The sequence below is a fragment of the Sinocyclocheilus rhinocerous genome, unplaced genomic scaffold (assembly GCF_001515625.1).
Source record: "Sinocyclocheilus rhinocerous isolate Xijiao unplaced genomic scaffold, SAMN03320098_v1.1 scaffold1043, whole genome shotgun sequence".
NCBI lineage: Eukaryota > Metazoa > Chordata > Actinopteri > Cypriniformes > Cyprinidae > Sinocyclocheilus > Sinocyclocheilus rhinocerous.
The window spans coordinates 1,229,691-1,254,673 of record NW_015642610.1 but is presented as its reverse complement, the minus strand read 5'-3'; the positions used below and the strand labels follow the sequence as shown (position 1 = coordinate 1,254,673).

Sequence of the window (24,983 nt, the reverse complement as noted above, 5' to 3'; positions counted from 1 at the left end):
AAAAGGGCTCTTTGATGCAGTTTGGTCGGTTTGCCTGGCTGACTCCGGGCACAATGCTGAGTGACGGGGCTTGTCTTGCTAGCTCTTGCGGTCAGCGTGGCTCTGCTCATCTGTCATGGACCCCGGGGCCTCCATCACCAGGCCCACAATGGGCGTGATTATAGCCGTGATTATGGTTATGATGACAGTGTTCAGAGTCTGTCAAAGAGCACAGACTCATACCTCTTGTTCATGGAAATGGTTTCTACAGGACTTTCAGGTTTATTGATTTTGTCAATGCTCTAGAACTATACATGCGTTAGTCAGTGGAGGATTCAATACACATTGTGCGTCACTTCTGTCTTTCAGAGCGGGCAAGGCCAATTGTCTAATTAACATATTTACATTGTAAACAAAGCCAAGCTGCAATCGCAATATCTATTAGTTCAACTTCACCAAAGCTGGTATGGTAAGATTTCAGTGAGACCAAAGTGTTTACATGACATTTAAAAAAGACCAATTATTGTTTTAGTCTGTCTGAAAATGAACATGAAAAAGCATGTAACGCAAGTACCCAGTGTATTTAAACACTTAAAGAGGCTAAATAAAGATATGAACTGACAAACATAAACTTTTTTCCTTAGCAACCACTTTATTAACTCTTTGCATCCAAAAACTAAAATAATAATAATAGTTTAAAAACTCCTATATATTTAAGTAAAGATTGTTTTGTGGAGCTTTAGGAGGCTGCCATAGGCCATAGAGGGTACAGCAGACAGTGTAAATGAGATTTCACACTAGTTTCTTTCTGGCAGAGGGGACACCTACACAAGGTTGTGCTAATAATGTCACATCCTTAAATAGCACTAGCATGAATAACACAGAGGTGTGGCCTGCACATCAGTACAATAGATGACCCTTCACTTTCCTAACCTCAGGTTCTAAAGTCCCCCTCGGTCAAAGCGCGGGGCCCGGTGCGACATGGGTGAGGTTTCCTCTGCCAATGTGGTAATGATTCAGAACAGTGCTCTTTTATTCACGATTGTAATATATTTGAATACGTCTGAACACGATTTAAAATGCACATTTAATTTAGATTGTTTGCATGTACTGATCACAAACCATCACTAATCAGTCTTGGGGATTCACACTAAAAATGCTTTAAGGCTGGTAAACACTACACGACTTTTAAAAATTGAAATACTTGCCGACTTGGTTACAGATAAAAACTGGTTAACATACATTAAACAACTCAGAACGCAACCAACTCAGAAACATGGCAAAGGCCAAATAAAAACAATATGTGTTATAAAATTGTCTCAAATTATCTAAAAGGTCTGATGTCCTCCGACTGGATGGATTCAAAGTCATAGAAGGTAAAAATCTGAGTCTGTGCCCATCATAAACTGTGCGATTTTCTATAAAATTTGTCAAATCTGACTGTCCAATATCTGCAGACTGGCTCTGACTTTCTGCAACTAGCATTGACTTAACCAGTCAAAAAATATGTGCAGAAGTCGTGTGGTGTATTGCAGCCTTACACAGACAAACAAGCAACATTTACACGCAATAAAGGAAATGCTGTTCATTTACAACGCCCTTCTATAAATACTATAAGTACAGTATGACTACAAATGTTACCATGCAAATGACATTTTACTTTCACAATGAATCCACAAAACCACTCACACAAGTTATTTTCCTATATGAAAGTAAATTATTGTTCATTATATATGTGTTTTAGTCATGCCATGGCAGAACTAAAAGTGCAAAACATGATTAGGAATTCAGTAGGACAATAGTGCATGTGTTCAAAGCAGATTTCCATGTTGATCAGCAGATGTGGTCAGGGCATCATCTTAGCCTACTGGCATTTGCAGTACTTATATCTCTGAGGACACTGCTTCCGAGACACTGCTGCCTGTTTCCTGTTTTGAACCAGTCAAGCACTTGCTTTCTGTTTTCATTCCTCTCTTAAACCATAGAGGAATGTACCGGTATTAGTAGAGACTTCCTCATATCAGCCTTTCAGGAAACACACTGTGACATTGATTGATCCTTGTTTCTGTTCTGACCTAGAATGCGGCAGACCTTTTGTGAAGTAGATGTACATGTCATTTTTCTGAACTCACATGATGCATGAACTGGTTAGTCATATTCAAACCGTTGATCACAGAGCAGTAACTGATATTAAATAAATAAAACTTAAACAGAGGGCTCTCTGTACTATTTGCATCAATGTGGAGTCAGAGACATAAGAAAAACTAAGAGGGCCAAAGAGGTTTTAATGGCAGGCGTCTACATTCCAGGGTGCATTAACTTACACTGTCAACACTACGACGGAGCCACATGTGCTGGTCAAACTGCATTTAAAAAACTATTTTCCTTTTTAGTTTTTTTTTTTTTTTTTTTTTACAGTGTATGGCTGTATAAGTAGTATTTTATATTATCTAGAATTTAGCTTCTATCAACGCTTATGGAGAACTACTCAGCAAATGAAATTTGAAGACTAGAATAAACTATTGCTTGACATCTTCATCACTGACAAACAGCAAATATACTGTGACATTTGAGTACATGGGTGTGAATCTTTAACTGTTACAATAAGAGGAAGTGAAAGACTCAAATACAAGAGCTAAATTGCTTTATTTGAAACAATATTGAATGTACAGTAGAGATTGTCAGTTATTGTATAAATAATTTTAAAATGACACAGCATCACCCTGGCATTGATGCAGACATTGTTTTGAGATGACTATTCAAAACTACAAATATAATACTTGTAAAGTGAGAAATATTGCTAAATATTGCTAAAAGTTCACTACACTGCATATTCTTTCAGCTGGAGTTTTTTTTTTTAGTTATATTTTTTGACACAAAAGAAAAACACAATTAAGACAACTCTCACAGCTGAAGCCCTACAAAAGTTCACTTATAGATTGATTCAGCAAAAAATAGAATGAAAAGGATGGACTACGTATCTGACAGTATTCATTTAAATAAATTAAAATATATATATACTTCATAGCTTAAGCACCTATGAATACATCTTTGGGTCAAGTTATAAAGATGAAGCTGAAAGGCAAACTCATTAACATACTCACCTAGCATATAGTGGATGGCAACATGATGAAATGTAAATGGTTCGGAAATACAATCAGCTATTGCTTTGAACGAACATAAGTGCAGCAGCAAACATATATATTTCAACCAAAACATGGCCCTAAGGCCTAAGACACTCTTTTCAAGCACTGTTGGGAAAGGATTCTTCGAGCCATCTACACACCTCACAATATTTACTGCATTCATTATGACCAAAAGTCCTCAAAAAAATTTATTGCAGCAATGAAGAACTTGGAAAAATGTTTTCCAAATGTCTTCATAGCCTCTAAAATTGAGTCCGTTCAGTATGCACATATTACCAGACTTAATGCAGATCTCAGCTGCCTTTCAGACCTTTTGAGTTCAGAGGTCAAATGGAAGTATGTTATCAATTTGTGTGGCCAAGACTTTCCGCTCAAGTCCAATTATGAGCTGGTAACTGAGCTCAGTAAACTGAACGGTGCAAACATGCTCGAATCAAGCAGGCCCAGCGAAATGAAAAAAAAGCGATTTCAGTTTCGGTATGAACTGAAAGACGTGTCATATGAATACCATAAAATGCCAGTTAAGACAGACATTGCTAAAGACCCACCACCGCATGGCATTGAGATGTTTGTTGGGAGTGCTTACTTTGTCTTGACACGTGATTTTGTGTCATATATTATGACCAATCAATTGGCAAAGGATTTTCTGCAGTGGACAGCTGACACATATTCTCCTGATGAGCACTTTTGGTCAACAATGGCCAGAGTACCTGGAGTTCCTGGAGAGATCGGGAGATCTGAGCCTGATGTGACAGACCTGAAGAGTAGGACACGTTTGGTTAAATGGAACTATCTTGAAGGCCGCTTGTATCCACAGTGCACTGGCACGCACAGACGCAGTGTTTGCATCTATGGTGCAGCGGAGCTCCGGTGGCTTCTGGAGGACGGCCACTGGTTTGCAAACAAGTTTGATCCCAAAATTGACCCTGTCATTATTAAATGTCTTGAAGAGAAACATAAGTGCAGCAGCAAACATATATATTTCAACCAAAACATGGCCCTAAGGCCTAAGACACTCTTTTCAAGCACTGTTGATGCTGCTTCTCCTCAAGTTTCTCTTCAAGACATTTAATAATGACAGGGTCAATTTTGGGATCAAACTTGTTTGCAAACCAGTGGCCGTCCTCCAGAAGCCACCGGAGCTCCGCTGCACCATAGATGCAAACACTGCGTCTGTGCGTGCCAGTGCACTGTGGATACAAGCGGCCTTCAAGATAGTTCCATTTAACCAAACGTGTCCTACTCTTCAGGTCTGTCACATCAGGCTCAGATCTCCCGATCTCTCCAGGAACTCCAGGTACTCTGGCCATTGTTGACCAAAAGTGCTCATCAGGAGAATATGTGTCAGCTGTCCACTGCAGAAAATCCTTTGCCAATTGATTGGTCATAATATATGACACAAAATCACGTGTCAAGACAAAGTAAGCACTCCCAACAAACATCTCGATGTCATGCGGTGGTGGGTCTTTAACAATGGATGTCTTAACTAGCATTTTATGGTATTCATATGATACGTCTTTCAATTCATACCGAAACTGAAATCGCTGTTTTTTCATTTTGCTGGGCCTGCTTGATTCGAGCATGTTTGCACCGTTCAATTTCCTGAGCTCAGTCACCAACTCATTATTGGACTTGAGTGGGAAGTCTTGGCCACACAAATTGATAACATATTTCCATTTGACCTCTGAACTCAGCAGGTCTGCAAGGCAGTTGAGATCTGCATTAAGTCTTGTAATGTGTGCATACTGAACAGACTCAATTTTAGAGGCTACGAAGACATTTGGAAAGCATTTCTCCAAATTCTTTATTGCTGCAATAAAGTCTTTCGAGGACTTTTGGTCATAATGAATGCAGTAAATATTGTTGGGTGTGTAGATGGCTCGAATAATTCTTTCCACCATAGCACTGTTCTTGTGCACCACTAAAGAGTATGCAATTGGAAAGCTGCATTCCTCATCTGTAAAGATGACCTCATTATAGCCCCTTTGTTCAATGTAGTTTTTGCAGTCTGCAGTGAAAGAAACGATACTTTCATCAGCAACTTCCACAATGTTTTTGCGCCTTAACTCCAACGACTTGCCAATTTCCACCGGTTCCAGTTCATAAATGGCTGTGCAGTTAATGCCATTCAGAGGCTGAGCTCTGAGTGATCTATGTGTAGCTCCATAGGGTTCGATGTAAATACTGTTGTCCATTGAAATCTTGATGTACACCAGCTTCAGCACGACAAACAATGACACGACAAACACATAGAACTTGCATCTTAACCACTGTAAGACAGCACCTCTTTTCATTCTGTTGGCAAAGTAAAACAGGTGTTAGAAATAAGGCTGACATAATCACACAAATCCTCTGACAAAACTATTTAGCCAGGAAACTGTATCATATTCAGTTGGATTGTATCATAACTGAAGTGGACTTGCCTACCTTGCACGCTGCCGGTCTTCTGTATTGTGTTTCTCAACATTACAATATATGAATCTGTGTGACAAAGGAAGAATATCAGATGTAAAACCTGCGGTCCGAAAGGAATTCATTCGCTAATTTTGGTAAAGTTGCGGCACAGTTTGCCGCAGAGCCACAGAGATTAGACAGATACACAGATAAATATCACGTCTTTCGGTCGAAACCCAAGAAAACTGTTTACTAATTATATGTTCGAAACGACGTAGGCTAGTATAGAATTAAGAAGACTGACAGCAAATTTGCGCATTCTGTAACAAACTTACATGCGATGGAGATACTTATTAATGTTTTACCGATCTCTAAATGATCCATCGAGTTCAGTATACTTACAGCTGCCTTTAGGATTGCGTGGAGTCGTCCCGTCACTTCGCTCAAGATGAGTAAATTCTTGGACTGCCGACTTCACTTTGTGCAGTCTGTCTCAAGAGAGGCATATGAGGCGTGAACGCCGGGAAAGTCATGCCGCCCACTTGTACCCGAGCTTTGGTTTATCTACATAGGCGTTTCCTAGCATCACAAGCGAGTGTTTAAACACAATAGCTCAACTCGAAACGCGCTGCTGGGATAAATAGCGGTTAGTTAACATAGCCTACATAAATGGAACGGGTCATATGTTGACTTTTATTTTAATATCAAGACCATCATCTTTATCAAAGAAACGAATAGGTTTACAAAGACGTTTCAAATATATTCATATTTACAAACCAACAATGAAAAACAAAACTTTTGCACTTTATAAAAGTCATAACATTAAAGTTTATAACACTGAAACAGTTTTCTCTCGATGCTTGAACAGACACTTGCGCTACAGGAGCAACTTTCTTAAATTTCAAAGGTCCACTCCTCACTTTGGGCGAAGAAATCCCAGTATCTGTATATGGCTTGGAAAAAACTCCTCATTGCTGACCAAGTGAATGATCTGATGTTCATGAAAACGTCATTTTTGGATGGCTCTATTGACCAAAATGAATAAATTATTTAACAAAATAGTATTAACTAGATACAAAGATATTTGAAAAACATGCAGTCGATTACCAGCACCAGTACAAAGAACAGCATGTCACAGAACCAGCTGTTGTTTTTGTAACATTCTTTTAACATTATGTTTAAGTCTCATGGGTAATATCTGCTTTTACATGAGACTGGGATTTATATTTGGTTAGGGGGACCCCCCCAAGAGCTTTGAGCAGGTCAAAATTTAATACAGCAATCGAAACTTCATTTTAAGTATTAAAGTTTTATTGAAAAACCAGGGGACCCCCCCAAGTATATTTTTTTGGGTGTTATGGGGGGTGTTATAAAAAACCACCCCCCCCCCCCCCCAAGTATATTTTTTGGGGTGTTATGGGGGGTCCCTTAATGCTTATGGGATGTCCGTAAACTCAACATACATTAAACATATCCATGGATATAAAAAACTGTTTTTCAGTGTCTTCCATGCAGAGTATTTTACCTGGCTGCATTTGCTCTGCAGCCAAAAGCTGAGATCCCTGTTTGGAAGGGTCAGTTGTCTGGACAGGTTTACGAAAAGGTCCTTTAAATGTCAAAATCAGCTCTTTGATGGTTTCATGTGCTGTGAGGTCTGCTGCACTCTGTCCCTGCATATTCTTGTCACGAGGGCTTGAGCCAAACAGGAGAAGCCTCACTGGCATAAAACATCAAGATCAGAACTTTAACTGCTTTTGAAACTGCATTTACTTTTATGTACAGACTGATAGTGTGAATGAGCTGGTGAAGTGCTGGTGGCAAACTGGGAATCAGATTTAAAACTACAGAAATATTAATAAGCTCTTACACTTGTTTTCCATTCAAATTGTAATAATAGAGCTTTAGCTGCAATTACATAATTCTGGCAATAACACAAGTAGTCTGACTTAAAAAGAATATAGTGCATGTGTTCTGGCATTTAAAATTGGGACAGATCATCACAGAAATTCAGAACCTCATATGAGCCAAACGCAACAGCATCATGCAGCGGGTTGCATCCATTTAGCCCTCTGCTGGTGACATCGGCCCCCGCTTCTACAAAACCTCTAGAGCAGGCCTCATGAAGGGCGGTCCATCCTGTCCACCCAAGACATCATGAAAGCATTAAATAGATGAAAGATAATAATATACACATAACAAGGCAAGGGCTTTCCCATCTGATCTGATATATTAACATTGCTTCCAGCTTCTATCAAGCCTTTGACCATTTGCAGGTCTCCTCTGATGCATGCCCGGTGAAGTTGAGTCTCTCCTAAACTATTTCTCTTGTCAAGAGTTTTCTGTGGAATCTTCAAAACCTTCTTTGATACTGTTGAGAAATAACAGTATATAAAGTACCATGTTCTAAATAGTGATGCTATTATTTATGATTAACCCCAGGGGATCACCTGTATTCAGTGCATCTGCATCATTTATTCCTTTCAACGAGTTTAGTCTAAGCTGCCTTTTCTTCCATTTAGATTTCTTTTTCTGACTTTTCAGTTCACCTGTGTTTAGGAGCCCTTTGATTTCCAGAGCTGTGTATGAATCATGTTTTAAATGTGCCGTTTCTTCAGTGTTGTCCAGTGTACACAAATTTTCAGGAAAAAATCGCCTCAAAACACTCACTGAGGCCACTGAGTCTGGGTGTGCCCTCTGTTTTCTGCTTCCTTTTCTCTGGGCCTTTCTTCAGAACCAGAGTTCACACTGAATTTATGTGATAGCCACATCATGAATGTCAGCAGTGTTGAACCATTCCACTACAGTGCAGTCAGAATCAGCTGAATCTTTAACTGTATGATTCTCGACAATACAATCAGCTATGTGAGGATTTTCAGGCTGTTCAACATCTGTACAGAAAAAAGCTGGTGAAACAGGACATGTACTCGCATGATCTTTTAGAACGTCACTCACTGGCTCATTAACTACCCCCCTGCAAGAAGAATGTGGTTCTGCTTTAGGTCTACCAATAAGATCTGTCGCATTTGAAATCAATGCGTCATTTTCCAGCTCTTCACATTCCACGCCACCATTTTCAGTGTAGCTCTTACTCACTTTTGTCTGATTAGTGCTTTGTGCTGTCTCTATTATCTCTACCACCCCCTGCTTGGTTTGCATGGTGATCATGTCTGATTCTTCATCCTGATTTAGAGGCTTCTTTTGGGGCAGTGTTTTAGGAGATGCTTATTTGTGTCAAATCATTATGTGGTGAACTTAAACAGGTTTCTGAACAGCCAGAGATACTATCCACATGGAGAGACTCAATGGCAGGGCTGGTTGTTGGCAAGCACACAATTTCAGATGGAACCTTTCGGTAAACATCAAGAGCTGACTGTTGATCTTCATTCTGTTGAATTGAGGGGCCATCTACATTGTTTTTACTTTCAAAATCAACAAAGACATAGTTCAGAACAAAGCTGAGCAAGTAATCCAGAAAATCTTTTTCTATGTGAATGTCATGTTTTGATCTTTTGATCCTTTTCGCAACCAGCGAGTCATTATCATCCCTAATATCAGTCCCATAATGGTCTTGACAACCTTCCAATATCCTCTTTCCTGCTGCTGTGGAGCGAACTTTATCTGAATCTCCACTTGTGCTCTGACTTGGCTTTCCCTTATCAGTAATCTGAAATAGTCCATGAAATAAAAATGCTGAGCAGGTTTGGATTACAATGCAAAATTCACATGACAGACATTGTTTAGTGCAAAGGAAACCACTCACTGAAGAGCTATGGTCATGGAAAAAAATGTGAGTTTCACCAGCCTCCCCTAAGAGTAATAATAGAAACAAATAAAGATAGAATAAAATATGAAGGCAACAAATATAAATTTCCCCCTAAGTGTTTTATGTTTACAAAGACAACCATTTTCAGGAGACAATTGTTTAAACCTAATTTCTTTATTCTGGGAACTCCACATTGTGTCATACAGTAATTTCCTAACAAGGGAAATGAGTAGATCTGCTATTATGCATTTTAAATTACATACTTGTATAACACTACTTACTTCACATAACAAAACAAAACAAATGTAATTAATGTAAAACCATTTTAAAATTGTGGTAGAACATACATCTGTAAAATTCCAACATTTAGATTTTATACCAGACTATACATTTTATAATGTATTTTGCATTAGTATCATTGTTTAAGCATGCAGCACAAATTATGTAAAAGAACATAAGAGAACTAACTTACAGAAAATAACCCAATTTTGAAGTGTCAAACGTCAACTAAATGAACTTATCAGATATTTGACAATCCACTGAAACATCCCTACTGCTCTAGGAACCAGAGAAATCTTGAGTGGCACATAGAGTCCAATGTTCTGGTGATGATGAATAATCTTCAATATAATCCACTGTAACATCACTGTCTAGGCAGCCTGAGGTGTCTGATCCCTCGCTCTCCTGATCTTGAACCAGTGAGAGACCCTGGCTACACAAGTCCTGCTCTTGGTCCCTCAAAGGCCACAGTACATTGATGCTAGTCTGAGGTGATGGTTCCACTGGGAAATGAGGACACACAACACCCCAATTCACACTGAGCCTCACATTAGATATGCTATCTAATAAAAGGCAAAAATGCCAAAAAAAATCATTACCTTTTAAATTAAAAAGACAATCAATGACGTGTCTCCAACAAGTTTCCACAATGTAGCTTAGTGCAATTACTGTTAGTAACGGTGAAATATAGTATCAAATATATTCAACATGAATGGGCAGTTATTTGTTTTATTTTATTTTATTTTGTCTTATACATGCACCAAGCATGTAAGGCACTCGTTTTAGTAGATGAAGCTTAAGTAAATAGCTTTAGTAAATAAAACTGTGGGCAAAACATAACTCAATTTGAAAATGGCTTTGCTTGCTAATGTGTCATTTTGAAACATTAAATGCTGAGGTGGATATTGTCACAAAAAACTAATTTTTTTTAAGCAATTATTGTGGATTTAGCACACAATCAAAATAAACTTTTATTCCAAAATAAACTTTGATTTTATTTCACAATAAGATTTGATTTTACTTTATTATGAGCTGTTATTGCAAACACAAAATTTGTCAAAATAACTAGCCTTACTACATGAGGATGAATTTTACACTTGACACCCTTTAAAAAAAACTTTCTTTCATATCAAAGCCTTTAAGATAAAAGAAAGTATTTTATATATCTTAAAAGCAATCTTTGTTCTAATTTAAGCTGGCTAACTTAACCTGACCATATCTTTGATCAATACCACATTAATTGAATTTGAACATATGTGTATTTCACTGTTGGGTAAATGTTGTGATCATCACTGTAACTAGATGAGACTGTCAAGGGGTGCACGTTTACTGCTATTAAATACTGCATGAGCCATATCTAGTCCCACAACCCTTCAGTAATGTAGAGAACCTTTGAAAGAGGCCTGAAACCTCATGGATGGATCACAGCTTGGTTGTCCTCTGCTTGGACCAGGAATGGGTTCAGCTTCACCAGACTGCAGGCTGCTTTCATGCTCACTTGTATCAGCAGTTCCTGTTGATTTCTGAAGAGGAGCTCTTGTGTCCTCAAAGTTAAATGAAACAAAAGAAATGAAACAAAAGTAACTGATCAGTAATCAGATCATGTAATGATGCCACAGTCAGTGACAGAAGATTTTTTATCCAATGACACATCTTTGACTTACTTTGATGGAGTTCTGGTTGTTTCTTTGGCTCAAACTTGGATTAACTGCAGAATCAGTGATGCTGGGTGGATTTTCAGCTATTTCAAAATACAGCAAAACAAACCAATTTTTACAATTTATATTAAATGTTTTGTATTGTAGGAGTATATATATATATATATATATATATATATATATGCAACACATAAATATACATGGCCTGGATAAAATCATGTAAACACCCATTATTATAGGACTAATATAATTCATATAGGCTAAAAAAACAATTATCTTTTATTTATTTCATTGTAAATATTCTCTAATGTGTATATCAGTGTTGTATAAGTTGTGTTCAGCAGTGGTTAGTAGTACAAGCGCTCCAGGTAATGGCTGACTTGTCAGACTTCCTTCCAAAAAGGACAAATCATGGGAGCCCATTTAAGAGGCGCATCTGTTACCTTAACAGCCCAATTGTTTTTAAGTACAACATTCATTATGATTATGACTGCATACACAAAGCATGGAAAGACTTCATCAGCGAAGAAGAATAGCGGCCAAAAACTGAAAGTAAATTATTCAGCAAACCTCATTATTCACATTGAAGACCCTATTTCCACAAAAAATGACCAGAGACCTTCACAAAGCCAACATCCATGAAAGAGCTGCAATTACTAAAACTTTAATCCAAGACAACACTGCTAAAATGCAAAAAATATGTTATGTGTTGTTAAAGATGTGTTATGATCATAAAATCTGGACAGCTGGAGCACCAAGATGCACTTCATAATCTGTCCTGGCCAGCTCAATCACCTGACTTGAATATTATCAAACCACTCGGAATAGTTTTGGTGAGAAAATTTGAAGATTCCATCATCTCTGAAGCAACTGTCAGATGTTGTGATAGACAACATTCAACTGTAGACTAAGGTTGGAAGCTGTATTAAAGGCAAACAGCGTTAAAACACCTTATATTATTTATATATTTTTATTCCTTATTTACTTGTTCTATTTTTTTTTTTTTATTATCTGTGTTTTTTGTTCTGTCACTGTCATTCTGTTACACTGTGGAAGCTTCTGTCACGAAAACAAATTCCTCGTATGTGTAAACATACCTGGCAATAAAGCTCATTCTGATTCTGATTCTGATTAAGAAATATTGCCTATTTCCCAGGTGTTGACATGATTTTGTCCAGCCCCTGTGTATTAAACCTGTTTTGTGCATGTCAAGAGGTTTAGACCTGGATCACTTTTAGACTTCTGCAGATATTTCTCCACCAGTATGTACATAGATCTGTCTGTGGTCAAGCCCATAGGAGTCTTTCCTCTGTCACACTTTGATAATGGATCAGCACCATACTTCAGAAGTAGTTCTACAATCTGTAAGCATAAGTATTCAACATAATAATAACTATCACAGTCTGTGTATTTTATATGCACATTTTTAATAATACTAACTAGTGTTAATTGAAGGTACATCTGAGTACCATTGTGTGCAATTTACACACCTTGTAATACTGACAATATATGGCATCATGTAAAGGTGTAATTCCATTATGTCCTCTGCAGTTGACTTCGGCTCCAGCTTCGAGTAAAATTTCTGTCATGTCATACTTGTTTCTCTGCACTGCCTCATGGAGTGGAGTCCAACCTGAAAATGAATAGACCTTCAAGTTGAGAAGTGTTAGTCCACGCTGCCATCAGGTGGACACGTATGCTAACTTCGACCATTGGTCTATAACCTGGGGGCCAAATAAGGCCTGTGGGATGATTTGAATAAAAGAGTGAAATATGCAGTGTCCGACTCCTAATGAAAAACTATAGTGGTAATGAACAATTTTATGTTTTATGATATCCTCCAACATGTCATACCTGCATAATCTGGTATGTTAACGAAAGCACCCGCTGTGATCAAGTCTTTGATGTCTTGAACGTCTCCCTTCATCACGGCTAAATGCAGCTTTGTCTCTCCAAAATGATTCCGTCTGTGGATGGACTTGAGTGATAGGACTTTCCCTGACTTGCCACTGAAACCTAACAAACAGAGTTATCTAAGAGTACCTCATAAAGGCACACATATGCTTTTGTCAAGAAAGTTTAATTTCTACCATGGATTCATCATTCTGAACAACATCAACAAGAATGCATGCTGTAATGTTACCTGTATACACTGCACTGATCTTAATTTGTGTGGTCAGGTTTGAGCACTTGCCTGAACTAATGTAAGGTTTAGCCAGTAATGTTGGTTTATCATGTGTAGTCAAAGGTGTATTGAATGCCTTATTGTACTCTTTAGTGTCTAGATTCTCCTTCCTTTTAGAAGGCAGGGACCTGTAAATAAACAGCAAATAAACATTTATTTTTCAGTAAATATCATCAGTAATTTTGAGCTGATTTACACTGTATTGGAGCAGCTGAATTAAACGAGTAACATACAGTGAGATCCAAAAGTCTGAGATGATGCTAGGAAAATGCTTCTATTTGGCATTTTTCTAACTGAATCAACTTTTTAAAATCACAAATTATATGATCAGCTTAACAGTTAGAATGAAAAGTTGGATTAGATAATATGTCAAAATAAGTTCCAAAGAGCATCTTTGACTCTGATTAGTTACCTAGTAATTAATTTTACATATACATATAACATTTCATTGTTTAAAAATTTTCAAAATGTTGAACCTTCATTTATTTTCAGGTTTAAATTAGATTTTGAATCTCAAATATTCACAATATGGTTTTAGACCCTACTGTATGTTTTAGCAATCGACAATCTGAAAGTTACTAATATGTGCACTTCATATGCCTGATTGACCTGTGTTGAGTATTCAGTAGTTGAGTGCTCTTCATTGTGGCCACTGGATCAGCTTTTGTTCCAACTGTTTTGCCATTTATTCTCACTGAACGTCTCAAAGTAGGCCAAGACTGCTGGTAAGAAGCATCTAATGAGATGGTGCCATTTATGGGAATGGGTCTCAACACTAGGGGGCAGAAGTTACATACGAATTAGCCAAAGATCAGAAGTCTGAACTGCTTATTGACTCTCCAAAACAGTGAAATAGGGTGGATCAGGTGTGTAGCTCACATTGCAAACGTTTTGAAGAGCTATTTATCTAGTTGAGGATCTTATGGAACTTGTTTAAAGTTCGAAGGTTTACTTTTCCAGACTAGGTGCATCAACTGGATTACCTTCTCTGGGTTCCCTTTCTGAAGAACTTTCTTCTTCGTTAACAAGAGCTTTAACTCTGATAAACACAGAGCAAAGCAAATTATTATTCTGTGAATTTTACAGTTGAATGCATATTTTTTTAAGTCTAAAAAAGGTTTACAAACCTTGCAGGATTTGTTGGTGTAACCACAGTGCTGTGGGTTTGCTTGTAATAAAATAATAGAGACTTCAACACATAATATATGTAGAAATGCTGAAGTGTAGATTTGATTAGGACCTCAGCATGTGCCGTCGAATGTAATCTAACGTTACCTGTTTTGTTGTGAATGTCTTTCTGCTTTGTCCAGTGAGACACTGCAGGTCAATCTGAGGGGAAATCTCTGTCAAACAAAGAAACTAACGTTACTTCAGCTGCTGCTGGAACTGTACAGTGAATGCTAGTATAATTAGTGGTGATTACTAAGACCGATTCTCAAACCGTCTTGAACCGAACTTGTACCTTCACTCAACACACGAAGAGAGGCGACAGTGGGGGATGAGAACTGTTCTGTCAACATCAACCTACAATAATACATCAACCAGTAGTTAGCATTGCAAATCTGACATTTTCGCTCCATTTATTGGCGCAGAACATAACGTAGAAACGCATCCGTTAGCCGTTAATGAGTTGACCTGCTGAGGTAAAAACCCTGGTCTGCTTCACCACTGTCGTCGTCGGTCGCGATGGTTTCCTCCTGCTCTAAATCCATATTTGTTTGCATTTAACAATACGACACGACACAAGACAAGACACTAAATATAAGAGCAACGTGTCGTTACATTGGGAATATTTAGCAACGGATGCTATGATTAATTATGAAGGTGTGTTATCATTTCTGTTGGTTTTTGGCGGCAAATTGGGTTAATAGCTCTAATCTGATTGGTCAAATCAAGATCTGATAGAGAGGAGTTTTTAATGTTTCTATTATTATTATTATCATTTTAATCTGTTGTCTTAAAATAATATACATAAATAGATTAAAAATCATTAAGATCTTAGCAATTCCTTTATTCATAAACGTTTTTGTTTACTTTTAAAGATGCACTAATCTTCCTAAATAAAAATGACTTAAAATTATAAAATGAATTATATTTTTGAAAAATGTTTACATACTACACTGCTTTGTTCTCGTGTTATCGAACATTATGGCTGACAAACAGGGCATCTATAAAAACACCAACTACATAAGCTATTTGCTTTTGTATGGTGATGAGTGAAAATTCATGCAAACTTAGTTCTGAGAAGAATTTATCATGTCAGTGGCACGCATTTCTAAAGTTCAGTAGATAAATACAAGAGCGCCTGCAACACCCCTACATCACACACATACTTGCTGATCATCTTTATATAAATCAGTTTAAAGAATACAGAGATCTGAAAAGCTGCTATATACAAAGTAAACGAGCACAGATATTTGCAGGCCAAATTACTATATGCTAATTACTGGATTTTTTATTTAATTTTATTATAGATCTATTTATTATATTATTTTAAGTTATACATTCTGAAATGTTTCATGAAAACAGAACAAACATTAGATCAGATTATTGTTATTGTTAAAAAATAAAAGGTTAGCAAGATTAATTAGCATTCCTTATTCCTGTATCTATTACAGTTAACATTACAAGGTCGGATATTTTTGCGGTCAAGGCTGGGCCAAGGTTCACACACCGACCTCATACAAATTCAAATGATGATGGTCAGGACACGCCCTCAACAACATTCGCAGGAAAGTGGGCGTGATTTTGTCGCGTAGCTGTATGGTTCGAGGATTTGATTGGCTCTCCGCTCTACTGACGCAGAGCCATGCCATCGCTTCATAAGCTTAGGAGGATGCCGGTTTTTGCGACTGGAGTCCTCAAACGTCGGGATATGGATTAATATCGTCTACATTTATTTATTTCGGCCACTCTAATCATGAAAAGCACCGCTAAATGTTAATTTATAACAGTGAATATATATATATAGGCTTTTATTTAATCAGCCGCATATGTGGAGGATTTTACAGTGATTTGCTCTTGGTGTACTAATTCGTAAACCCTCATTGACCCCTATTGGTAAGTAGCCGCATCAGATCTACAGCCAAAGCTTTTATTTTAGACATGCCTAGTTAGTGTTGTCCATGATCCAAGTTTCGAATGTCGATTTCTTCCCCCCCAGTTCATTTCGGCATTATTGCATCAGTGACTCATGTTTTATCATCACTGTTGGTGATGTAGGCTTAGAAAGCAGAACACGAAATGTAGGTGTTTAGGTGACTCAGCTTTTTGTGTGTGTGTGTGTATATATATATATATATATATATAATTTTAAATATATATATTTATGTCAAGCCATCTGATGCTACTGTAGTATAGTGTAATAAAGACCATTTCTATAAACAACTCAAAAACAACTTTTATTTAAATAAAATATAAGTTATACCCTTGGAGCACTTTAAGTGTTTTTTTATATAATTTTTTGCATGATTTCATACTTATGAAACTGCAGCGTTGACAGAATAAATGACAGAAATGAGGTGACAGAATAAAGTTCGTAATTCATAAATCTGCCATTGTAATCCTGTTTGACAAGTTTCCTTTCTTTTCTCACATTTGCTTTCTGTCATCTACAGTAAGTGACTGTAACACACCTTCAAAATGCTGACGAGACTTTTCCGAATCCACGGCCTCTTTGTGGCCTCCCATCCTTGGGAAGTCATTGTGGCTACTGTGACTCTCACCATCTGCATGATGTCCATGAATATGTTCACTGGAAATAACCAGATTTGTGACTGGAACTTTGATTGCCCCAAATTGGAGGAGGTACAGTGTGTTACTGTGGAAATAAATGTTGTATTGCTTTTATAAATTTGATGATCATGGTGGCAGTTAAAGTGAAGATTTATCTAATGATATTGTGTCATTAAATTTAATTATTATCCCCATTGTTTTTTTTCCTCTCTGTTTTGTCTTCAGCAAATCTTAAGCAGTGATATCATTATCCTGACAATCACAAGATGCATAGCGATCGTCTATATTTACTTTCAGTTCCAAAATCTTCGACAGTTAGGATCCAAATACATATTGGGTGAGTTGTAGTTTTTTAACCTGTTTTTTTTTAAAAAAAGGAGTTTGTGAGGTAACATGAATTACAAGTGTTAATGTTTATATTAACATTTCTTTTTCAGGCATTGCAGGACTTTTCACAATATTCTCCAGTTTTGTGTTCAGCACAGTTGTGATTCACTTCCTGGACAAGGAGCTGACAGGTCTCAAGTATGGACATTTGTGTCTTGTATCACTCTCACAAGAAATCTTTGAAGTATTGCTTTGTTTTTGGAAAATAATTTGTAAATATATAATGTTAAATGTTTATATTTTGTATACATTTTCCAAGTGAGGCCTTGCCATTCTTTCTGCTGTTGATTGACCTCTCTAAAGCATGTGCTCTGGCCAAGTTTGCATTGAGTTCAAACTCACAGGTACTTTACCTTTTCATCTACATTAAAATTGCGTTTAAATAAATAGGACTAATCATGTCAGTCTTAAGTTTTTCGTAAATGGCTTTTTTGGCTGTCCTGCAGGATGAGGTGAGAGAGAATATTGCCAAAGGAATGGCTGTTTTAGGACCCACTTTTACTCTTGATGCCCTTGTGGAGTGCCTGGTGATCGGTGTAGGGACAATGTCAGGTAAACGTCACCCTTCCACATTAGACAGAAAATCAGCACAGGTGGAATGTGCTCAAATTAAACCGACTTGTTTAACTCGGCAGCAGTGATCTTTATTTTGTCCTTTATATTGTTTTCCTGCAGGTGTGCGACAGCTTGAGATCATGTGCTGCTTTGGTTGCATGTCTGTCCTGGCTAACTACTTTGTGTTCATGACATTCTTCCCGGCCTGTGTCTCTCTTGTGCTGGAGGTATGTAAGCATATTTCAGTGCAGTACATATAGAGAAAGACTAGAACATATTCTAACATGTGCCTATTTTACATAGTTGTCTAGAGAGAGCAGGGAGGGACGACCCATCTGGCAGCTGAGTCACTTTGCTAGAGTTCTGGAGGAGGAAGAGGACAACAAGCCTAACCCTGTCACACAAAGAGTCAAAATGATCATGGTACGCAGTGAACCAAAAACACTACAGTCTTTTGATACTGGGATTTATGATATTGAAGGTTTTGTTTCTAATGGTCTGGATCATGCTTAATATTTGCAGTCTCTTGGCCTGGTCATGGTTCACGCTCATAGCCGGTGGATTGCAGATCCCACGTCAAGTAATGGAACTCTTGATCTTCCTGAAGTTGGAGTGAGTCTGAATGACAATATGCCCAAGAGAATTGAGCCAGACATGCCCCTTTGGCACTTTTACCTATCCAGGTAGGCACACTTCAGAGATTTTATTCATTTAATTAATAAGAATGTTTTGGCCAATAATGTTTTCTTAAAATTCTATGTATCAATAGTTCAAAATTCACAGTTCTATGTATCAATTTGACTATAGATACACAACATTATAATGTGCAGTATAAACATTTGACATAGAAATCTATTTTGAGATTTGCTAAAGATTGCATTTAACAGTGTTATTTAATTGTTACTTTTCTAAAGATTTAGTGAGTGTTAGTGTAGATCAGTTTAGTGAGTGTTAGATAACAGCAAAGATAATCTTAATGTAAAAATAGGAGAAATGAGCATGCACAATTAATTATCCAAAATCAATAGATACAATAAAAAAAACTCTAATATTGGCTGATAAGCAGTGTGGTACTGATATATTGTGTGTTGTTAATAATAGTAACAATAACAAGAATATGATGTGATAATTATTTCATTCTGTGCTATGTTTAGGATGATCGGCATGGACATTGAGCAGGTGATCACACTGGGTCTCGCCCTGTTCCTGGCTGTGAAGTACATTTTCTTCGAGCAGGTGGAGATGGAGTCTACCTTGTCCCTGAAAGTGCCCACTCCAAGCTCCATGCTCTCTCAGAAATGGTCTCCTGATCAGTGCTGTAGGAAAGAGGTTCCCAGTTCCAGCAAGCCTGAGAAAACCCCAACTCCCCCTCCAGTTGTTACCAAAGAGGAAAGAGGTATTCTCTTCTTACTTTTACATTTTTGTGTTAATTTTCTGCCAACCCAACACCCTACAGTGGAATCTAACTGTAGTTTCTCTCCTTCAGATTTAGTGATTCGGCCCCTACCTGCCCCGAAAGAGCCTGAGCATAAAAGTACTTTTGTTTTGGGAGAGGATGAAACTCAGGAAATTGTTGATGTGTCGGAGTCTGTGATCAGTTTACCTGCTGAACCCAGACCTGTGGAAGACTGTCTCTCCATTCTGAAAAACCCAGATGTAAGAGCGTTGTCAAATATTCCTTTCTACAGCGATACTGTTGTTCTCTTTCTTGCATAAAGATTATCTCTGGGTTCACTGTGGGACTGAAACCTGTGGTTATTTTTTACCTCAGAGTTGACCCATGTAATCTCTAATGAGATCTTCCTTTTACTCTTTACACACTTACTCTTAGCCAATTAGTTTATGACATTAGACAAGATCAGAAGCATGCAGTGAAACTGTTTACTTCTAAGAGTAGACTTCTGTTACCTAAAATCCAAGTATAATCACAGTGTATGTGTGTGAGTATTTAAGTGTCACCTCTTCTGACCCTGCAGATGGGTGCTCGCTACCTCAGCGATGAAGAGGTGATCGCGTTGGTGAACTCAAAGCACATCCCAGCTTACAAATTGGAGGCCATGATGGAGACCCCTGAGAGAGGGGTGATGATCCGTAGAAAAATGCTCAGCCCCAAATTCCCAGAACCCACAGCTCTCACCTGCCTGCCTTATAAAGACTACGACTACTCTAAGGTAAGACATCAGCTCATTACATTAGAACATGATCTTTGCTTAATATCCTAATGATTTTTGGCATAAAAGAAAAATCTATAAGTTTGACCCATACAATGTATTTTCGGCTATTGCTACAAATATACCCCAGCGACTTAAGACTGGTTTTGTGATCCAGGGTCACATTTAATTAATGGTGCTTTATTGATTTGATCAAACTAGGGATGCACTAATATTAAAACCTTTCCACATTATTTTTTTTATGATGAGATCCACTAAACTTTTTAATGTTTTTGAAAGAAGCCTCTTATGATCACCAAAGCTACATTTACTTGATCAAAAATGCAGTAAAAACAGTAATATTGTGAATTATTATTATTATTAATTACAGATTTAATTCATTTCTGTTATAGCAAGTTGAATTTTCAGCATCATTACTCCAGTCTTCAGTGTCACATGATCCGACAGAAATCATTCTAATATGCTAATTTTCTGCTCAAGAAACATTTCTTCTTATTATCAATGTTGAAAACACTTGTGCTGCTTTTTATGGAAACTGTGATGTTTTTAAGATTCGTTGATGAATAGAAGGTTTATAAGAACAGCAATTATTTGAAATAGAAATCTTTTGTAATATTATAAATCTTGATTGACACTTTTGATCAATTTATTGTTCTTCCTGACTAAAATTAAATGTATTACCTTTTTATATATATATATATATTTAAGTACTTATATATATCTGTATGTATGTATATATAGGCAAATACAAGCAATACCAATAAATTTAAAAAATGTCTTAAAAATTCTTATAGGTCATAACCAATTTGTTACCATACCTTATACCATACTTCTGACTTGGGCCAGGAAGCAAAAACTTAGCAACGCTCTAGAAACTTAGCAGCCTTCAAAGTATAGCATTCATTTTCATGTTTTTTTTATTCCAGGTGATGGGAACATGCTGTGAGAATGTCATTGGTTACATGCCAGTTCCTGTGGGGGTTGCTGGGCCTCTGCTATTGGATGGAAAGCAGTTTCAGGTCCCCATGGCAACAACTGAGGGCTGTCTAGTTGCCAGCACAAATAGAGGCTGCAGAGCTATAGCAGTAAGCAAAACTTTCTTTTTAAGTTCTCAAAGGGAAGCTGAAAGCAAACACATTTCACACACATCTGAACTGGTAAAGTTGTGTAAAGTCTAAAGCTCATTAATCTAATGCTCTGTCGTGAATGGATTTCCCATAGCTGGCTGGCGGTGCCAATAGTCGTGTTCTTGCAGATGGAATGACCAGAGGGCCGGTGGTGCGTCTGCCTTCTGCCTGTCAGGCGGCTGAAGTCAAGGCCTGGCTGGAAAGCACTGAGGGCTTCAAGAGCATCAAGGAGGCCTTTGACCAGACCAGCAGGTACGGGATTATTTCAGTGAACTGATTTAGTCATTTTTAAAATTATGATTATGTAACATCGATTTGTGTTGTGTGTGTAGGTTTGCACGATTGGAGAAGCTTCTGATTGGTCTGGCAGGTCGCAATCTATACATTCGATTCCAGTCCAGAACTGGAGATGCAATGGGGATGAACATGATCTCAAAAGTACGCAAGTACTGTATTTTACAAAATGTTGTGAAACATGGTCACTGTGTATATTAAAGGGATAGTTCACTCAAAAATTTATATTCTGTCATCATTTACTCACCCTCATGTTGCACAAAAGAAGATATTTTGAAGAATGTTGGTAACCAAACAGTTGACGGTAGGCGTTGACTTCCATATTTTTTTCCATACTATGGAAGTCAATGGCTACTGTCAAATGTTTGGTTACCAACATTCTTCAAAATATCTTCTTTTGTGTTCAACAGAAGAAAGAAACTTGAAGGTGTGTAAATTATGACAATTTTAATTTTTTTTGTGAACTATCCCTTTAAATTAATCTTCCATGACTCATTTCCTTTGCTTGACTGAGTTTTTAAGAAGAGCTCATGTATTTTTTTTCTTTGGTCACCAGGGCACAGAACAGGCTCTTACCAGGCTGAAGGAGGAATTTCCAGAGCTTCAAATTTTGGCTGTTAGTGGAAACTATTGTACTGACAAAAAACCTGCCGCCATCAACTGGATTGAGGGCCGGGGCAAGTCAGTGGTGTGTGAGACCACCATCCCAGCCAAAGTTGTCAAAGAGGTACAACTACACCTCATCATATTCTACAAAATGTCCTGCAAAAGCTGAATACTGGCATTAGAAATGCCTGTTGACACTGAATAAGGATATACATTTGTTTTTGGAATGACAGTCTCACGCAAGTGTGTTTGTGTGCAGATTTTAAAGACGTCGACTGAGGCTCTGGTAGACGTCAACATCAGCAAGAACTTGATTGGATCTGCTATGGCTGGAAGCATTGGAGGTTATAACGCTCATGCTGCCAACATCGTAGCTGCCATCTATATTGCTTGTGGACAGGTAATAAAAGATGTCTTGTTTACAGTATGATTTTGATAAGGATTATGATATGTGATTATATAGTGGTGGTACAGATGTTTACAAGTGAATTCAACTAAATGAATTTGTCCTTGACAGGACCCAGCGCAGACAGTGGGCAGCTCTAATTGTATCACTATTATGTCCTTGTGGGATGTGTCAACCACATGATGACTCGGAAGCTGATATGGAGGCCTCAGGCCCCACCGGGGACGATCTTTATATCAGCTGTACTATGCCCTCCATTGAGCTGGGCACTGTGGGCGGAGGCACTAACCTTCCTCCCCAGCAGGCCTGTTTACAGGATAAAAACTACTTAATTACTGTAACGTGAGTATTTGTAATTCGTTACTTCACACCCCTGCAGGTACTTGATACAGGATTATTATTTTACATATATGAATGACAAAAGAATGTTTTCGTTTCATTGTGGATGTACAGTTGATAAATCCACTTTCATAGCTGGTCTCATGCAGTTTATTCTCTCTCTGTCCTCCTGTCAGATGTTAGGTGTGCTGGGTGCCAGTCAGGAGTGCCCGGGTGAAAATGCCCGACAGCTTGCCAAGGTGGTGTGTGCTACCGTGCTTGCAGGAGAGCTGTCACTCATGGCTGCACTCACTGCTGGACACCTGGTCAAAAGTCACATGACTCACAACAGGTAAGAACTATTTATTATATATTAATACAACATTCTAATTATATATATATATATATATATATATAAATCAGAATCTAAGAAAATAATCTTACAAATTAAAATATAGTATAAAATTATAGACTGACAATGTTTTGTAAGAAACTATCATCTGCAAACACCTGTATAATTGTTTTTTTTTAAATATATTTTGGCTATAGATCAAAAGTGAATTTGCAAGAAGCTCCAGGAACATGTACTAAGCAGGCATCTTGAGACTTCACATGCTGAAAATGGAAAAGGGCCATAAAGAAAGAGGATCTCACGTTTAAGGCACAATGATTAGTAATTGAGATTATTTTAAAGGCCAGCAAAAGGAATACAGTTCATGGATCCCCTGATCGGTTAAACATGAGTTAAACAGATAAAAGTAAAATGGTTGAAATTAAAGACTGGAATCAAGACCAGCTGTGTTTAGAAGCCTATAGCCAGTATTTCTAAATCATATCTGAGCAGAAATCGCTGTTTCCAGATCTGCTTTGTTAAGCTTAATTTGCTATGGATAGCAAATCTGCTCTTATATCCACTGCAGCCAGTACATAGAGATACAGAAGGCCACATAGTTTAACTTATTTCCTAAAATCAATGCAGTTCAGGTCACTTACAGGACCGACTGGATGGGTTAAAGCTGAGTAAATTTTTTTACTTCATTATTTGTTGGTGATAGCAACAGGGAGCTAACGGTCTGTTTGCCAACTTTTTGCCAAACTGGAAACAACAACATTAGACAGAAAGGGAAGGAGAAAGTTTAATCTTCATTGCACTTACAAAGGAAATGCCGTAGGGCAGTGCCGATAAAGAGAGGAGTTTAAAGTACTATGATTCACTAGTTGGTACACATGTAGAATAATACAGAACAACTACGAAATTGCCAAATGCAGCCGTCAGCAGTGCTCGTGATGTTTTTTTTGTCTGTGACACAGGAATGAATTGAATGACTTGTGTAAAAGGGTTGTGCTATGGCATGGTCACAAATATTTCAAAAGGTGCTACAATCCATTTGATGTTTCAGTTCTTTGTTCATTTAGCTATTTCTTTGTGTCTGAACACCTCTAAAATGGGTTTATGTAACAATACGCAACTTAACGCATTGCATGTTTCCAAAGGCTTGAAATGGCTTTTATACAATTGGTTCTAGTTTTCATGTCATGGAAATGTGTGGCTGTTTAGACATGTATGTTTCATGCTGAAGACATTGAAAGCAAGCTTGCTATTTTTTTCCCCCAAAGGCACAATTCAAATTATTCAATAAACTGCAAAGTTTTGTATATTTTTATAATAAAAGAAAATACAAAATTAATTGACCTGTGCTTGATCATATTCTGCTTCTTACTTGGGCAACTCGATACAAAAACTCAAGAAAATATTCAAGGTTTAAAGGGGTCATATGATGTTGCTAAAAATAACATTATTTTTTGTATTTGGTGTAATGAAATGTGTTTGTGGTTTAAGGTTAAAAAAAAACATTATTTTCCACATACTGTACATTATTGTTTCTCTATGCCCCGCCTTTCTGAAACGCGTAGATTTTTACAAAGCTCATCGGTCTGAAAAGCGAGGTGTGCTGTGATTGGCCAGCTATCCAGTGCGTT

General features: G+C 37.6%; 4 protein-coding genes across 5 annotated transcripts; 2 read left to right on the top strand and 2 right to left on the bottom strand.

Moving 5' to 3' along the window:
* Positions 1-960: 960 nt before the first annotated feature.
* Positions 961-4,098, top strand: LOC107756249 (beta-1,3-galactosyl-O-glycosyl-glycoprotein beta-1,6-N-acetylglucosaminyltransferase 4-like; the record flags this gene model as incomplete). The annotated part of the gene is made up of 2 exons (XM_016573283.1): positions 961-987; positions 3,229-4,098. Coding segments are annotated over exons 1-2 (897 nt in total), but the record flags the coding sequence as incomplete, so codon positions are not given.
* Positions 4,091-5,968, bottom strand: LOC107756273 (beta-1,3-galactosyl-O-glycosyl-glycoprotein beta-1,6-N-acetylglucosaminyltransferase 4-like). Its single transcript, XM_016573294.1, has 3 exons — positions 5,922-5,968; positions 5,553-5,606; positions 4,091-5,420 (listed from the first exon to the last, which is right to left on the bottom strand). Exon 3 carries the CDS (start codon positions 5,417-5,419, stop codon positions 4,133-4,135), a length of 1,287 nt encoding a protein of 428 aa, XP_016428780.1. The 5' UTR covers position 5,420; positions 5,553-5,606; positions 5,922-5,968; the 3' UTR covers positions 4,091-4,132.
* A 4,920-nt stretch (positions 5,969-10,888) lies between these two features.
* On the bottom strand, positions 10,889-15,116 carry LOC107756247 (ankyrin repeat domain-containing protein 12-like). Its single transcript, XM_016573282.1, has 8 exons — positions 15,040-15,116; positions 14,357-14,443; positions 13,363-13,532; positions 13,074-13,235; positions 12,710-12,852; positions 12,443-12,581; positions 11,226-11,302; positions 10,889-11,105 (listed from the first exon to the last, which is right to left on the bottom strand). The coding sequence occupies exons 1-8, from the start codon at positions 15,114-15,116 to the stop codon at positions 10,935-10,937; spliced, it is 1,026 nt and encodes a 341-aa protein (XP_016428768.1). The 3' UTR covers positions 10,889-10,934.
* A 1,115-nt stretch (positions 15,117-16,231) lies between these two features.
* LOC107756298 (3-hydroxy-3-methylglutaryl-coenzyme A reductase-like) lies at positions 16,232-24,810 on the top strand. Of its 2 annotated transcripts, XM_016573333.1 has the most exons (22): positions 16,232-16,464; positions 16,898-16,925; positions 17,022-17,211; positions 17,365-17,476; positions 17,577-17,664; positions 17,786-17,870; positions 17,973-18,078; positions 18,202-18,308; positions 18,385-18,504; positions 18,604-18,764; positions 19,236-19,477; positions 19,568-19,737; positions 20,058-20,252; positions 21,179-21,337; positions 21,474-21,631; positions 21,712-21,817; positions 22,230-22,400; positions 22,539-22,679; positions 22,797-22,840; positions 22,887-23,001; positions 23,201-23,355; positions 23,553-24,810. In XM_016573333.1, exons 3-22 carry the CDS (start codon positions 17,047-17,049, stop codon positions 23,605-23,607), a joined length of 2,655 nt encoding a protein of 884 aa, XP_016428819.1. In that variant the 5' UTR covers positions 16,232-16,464; positions 16,898-16,925; positions 17,022-17,046; the 3' UTR covers positions 23,608-24,810. The 2 variants fall into 2 exon arrangements, with proteins under 2 accessions (XP_016428819.1, XP_016428818.1); XM_016573332.1 differs by lacking the exon at positions 16,898-16,925.
* The last annotated feature ends 173 nt before the right edge of the window (positions 24,811-24,983 follow it).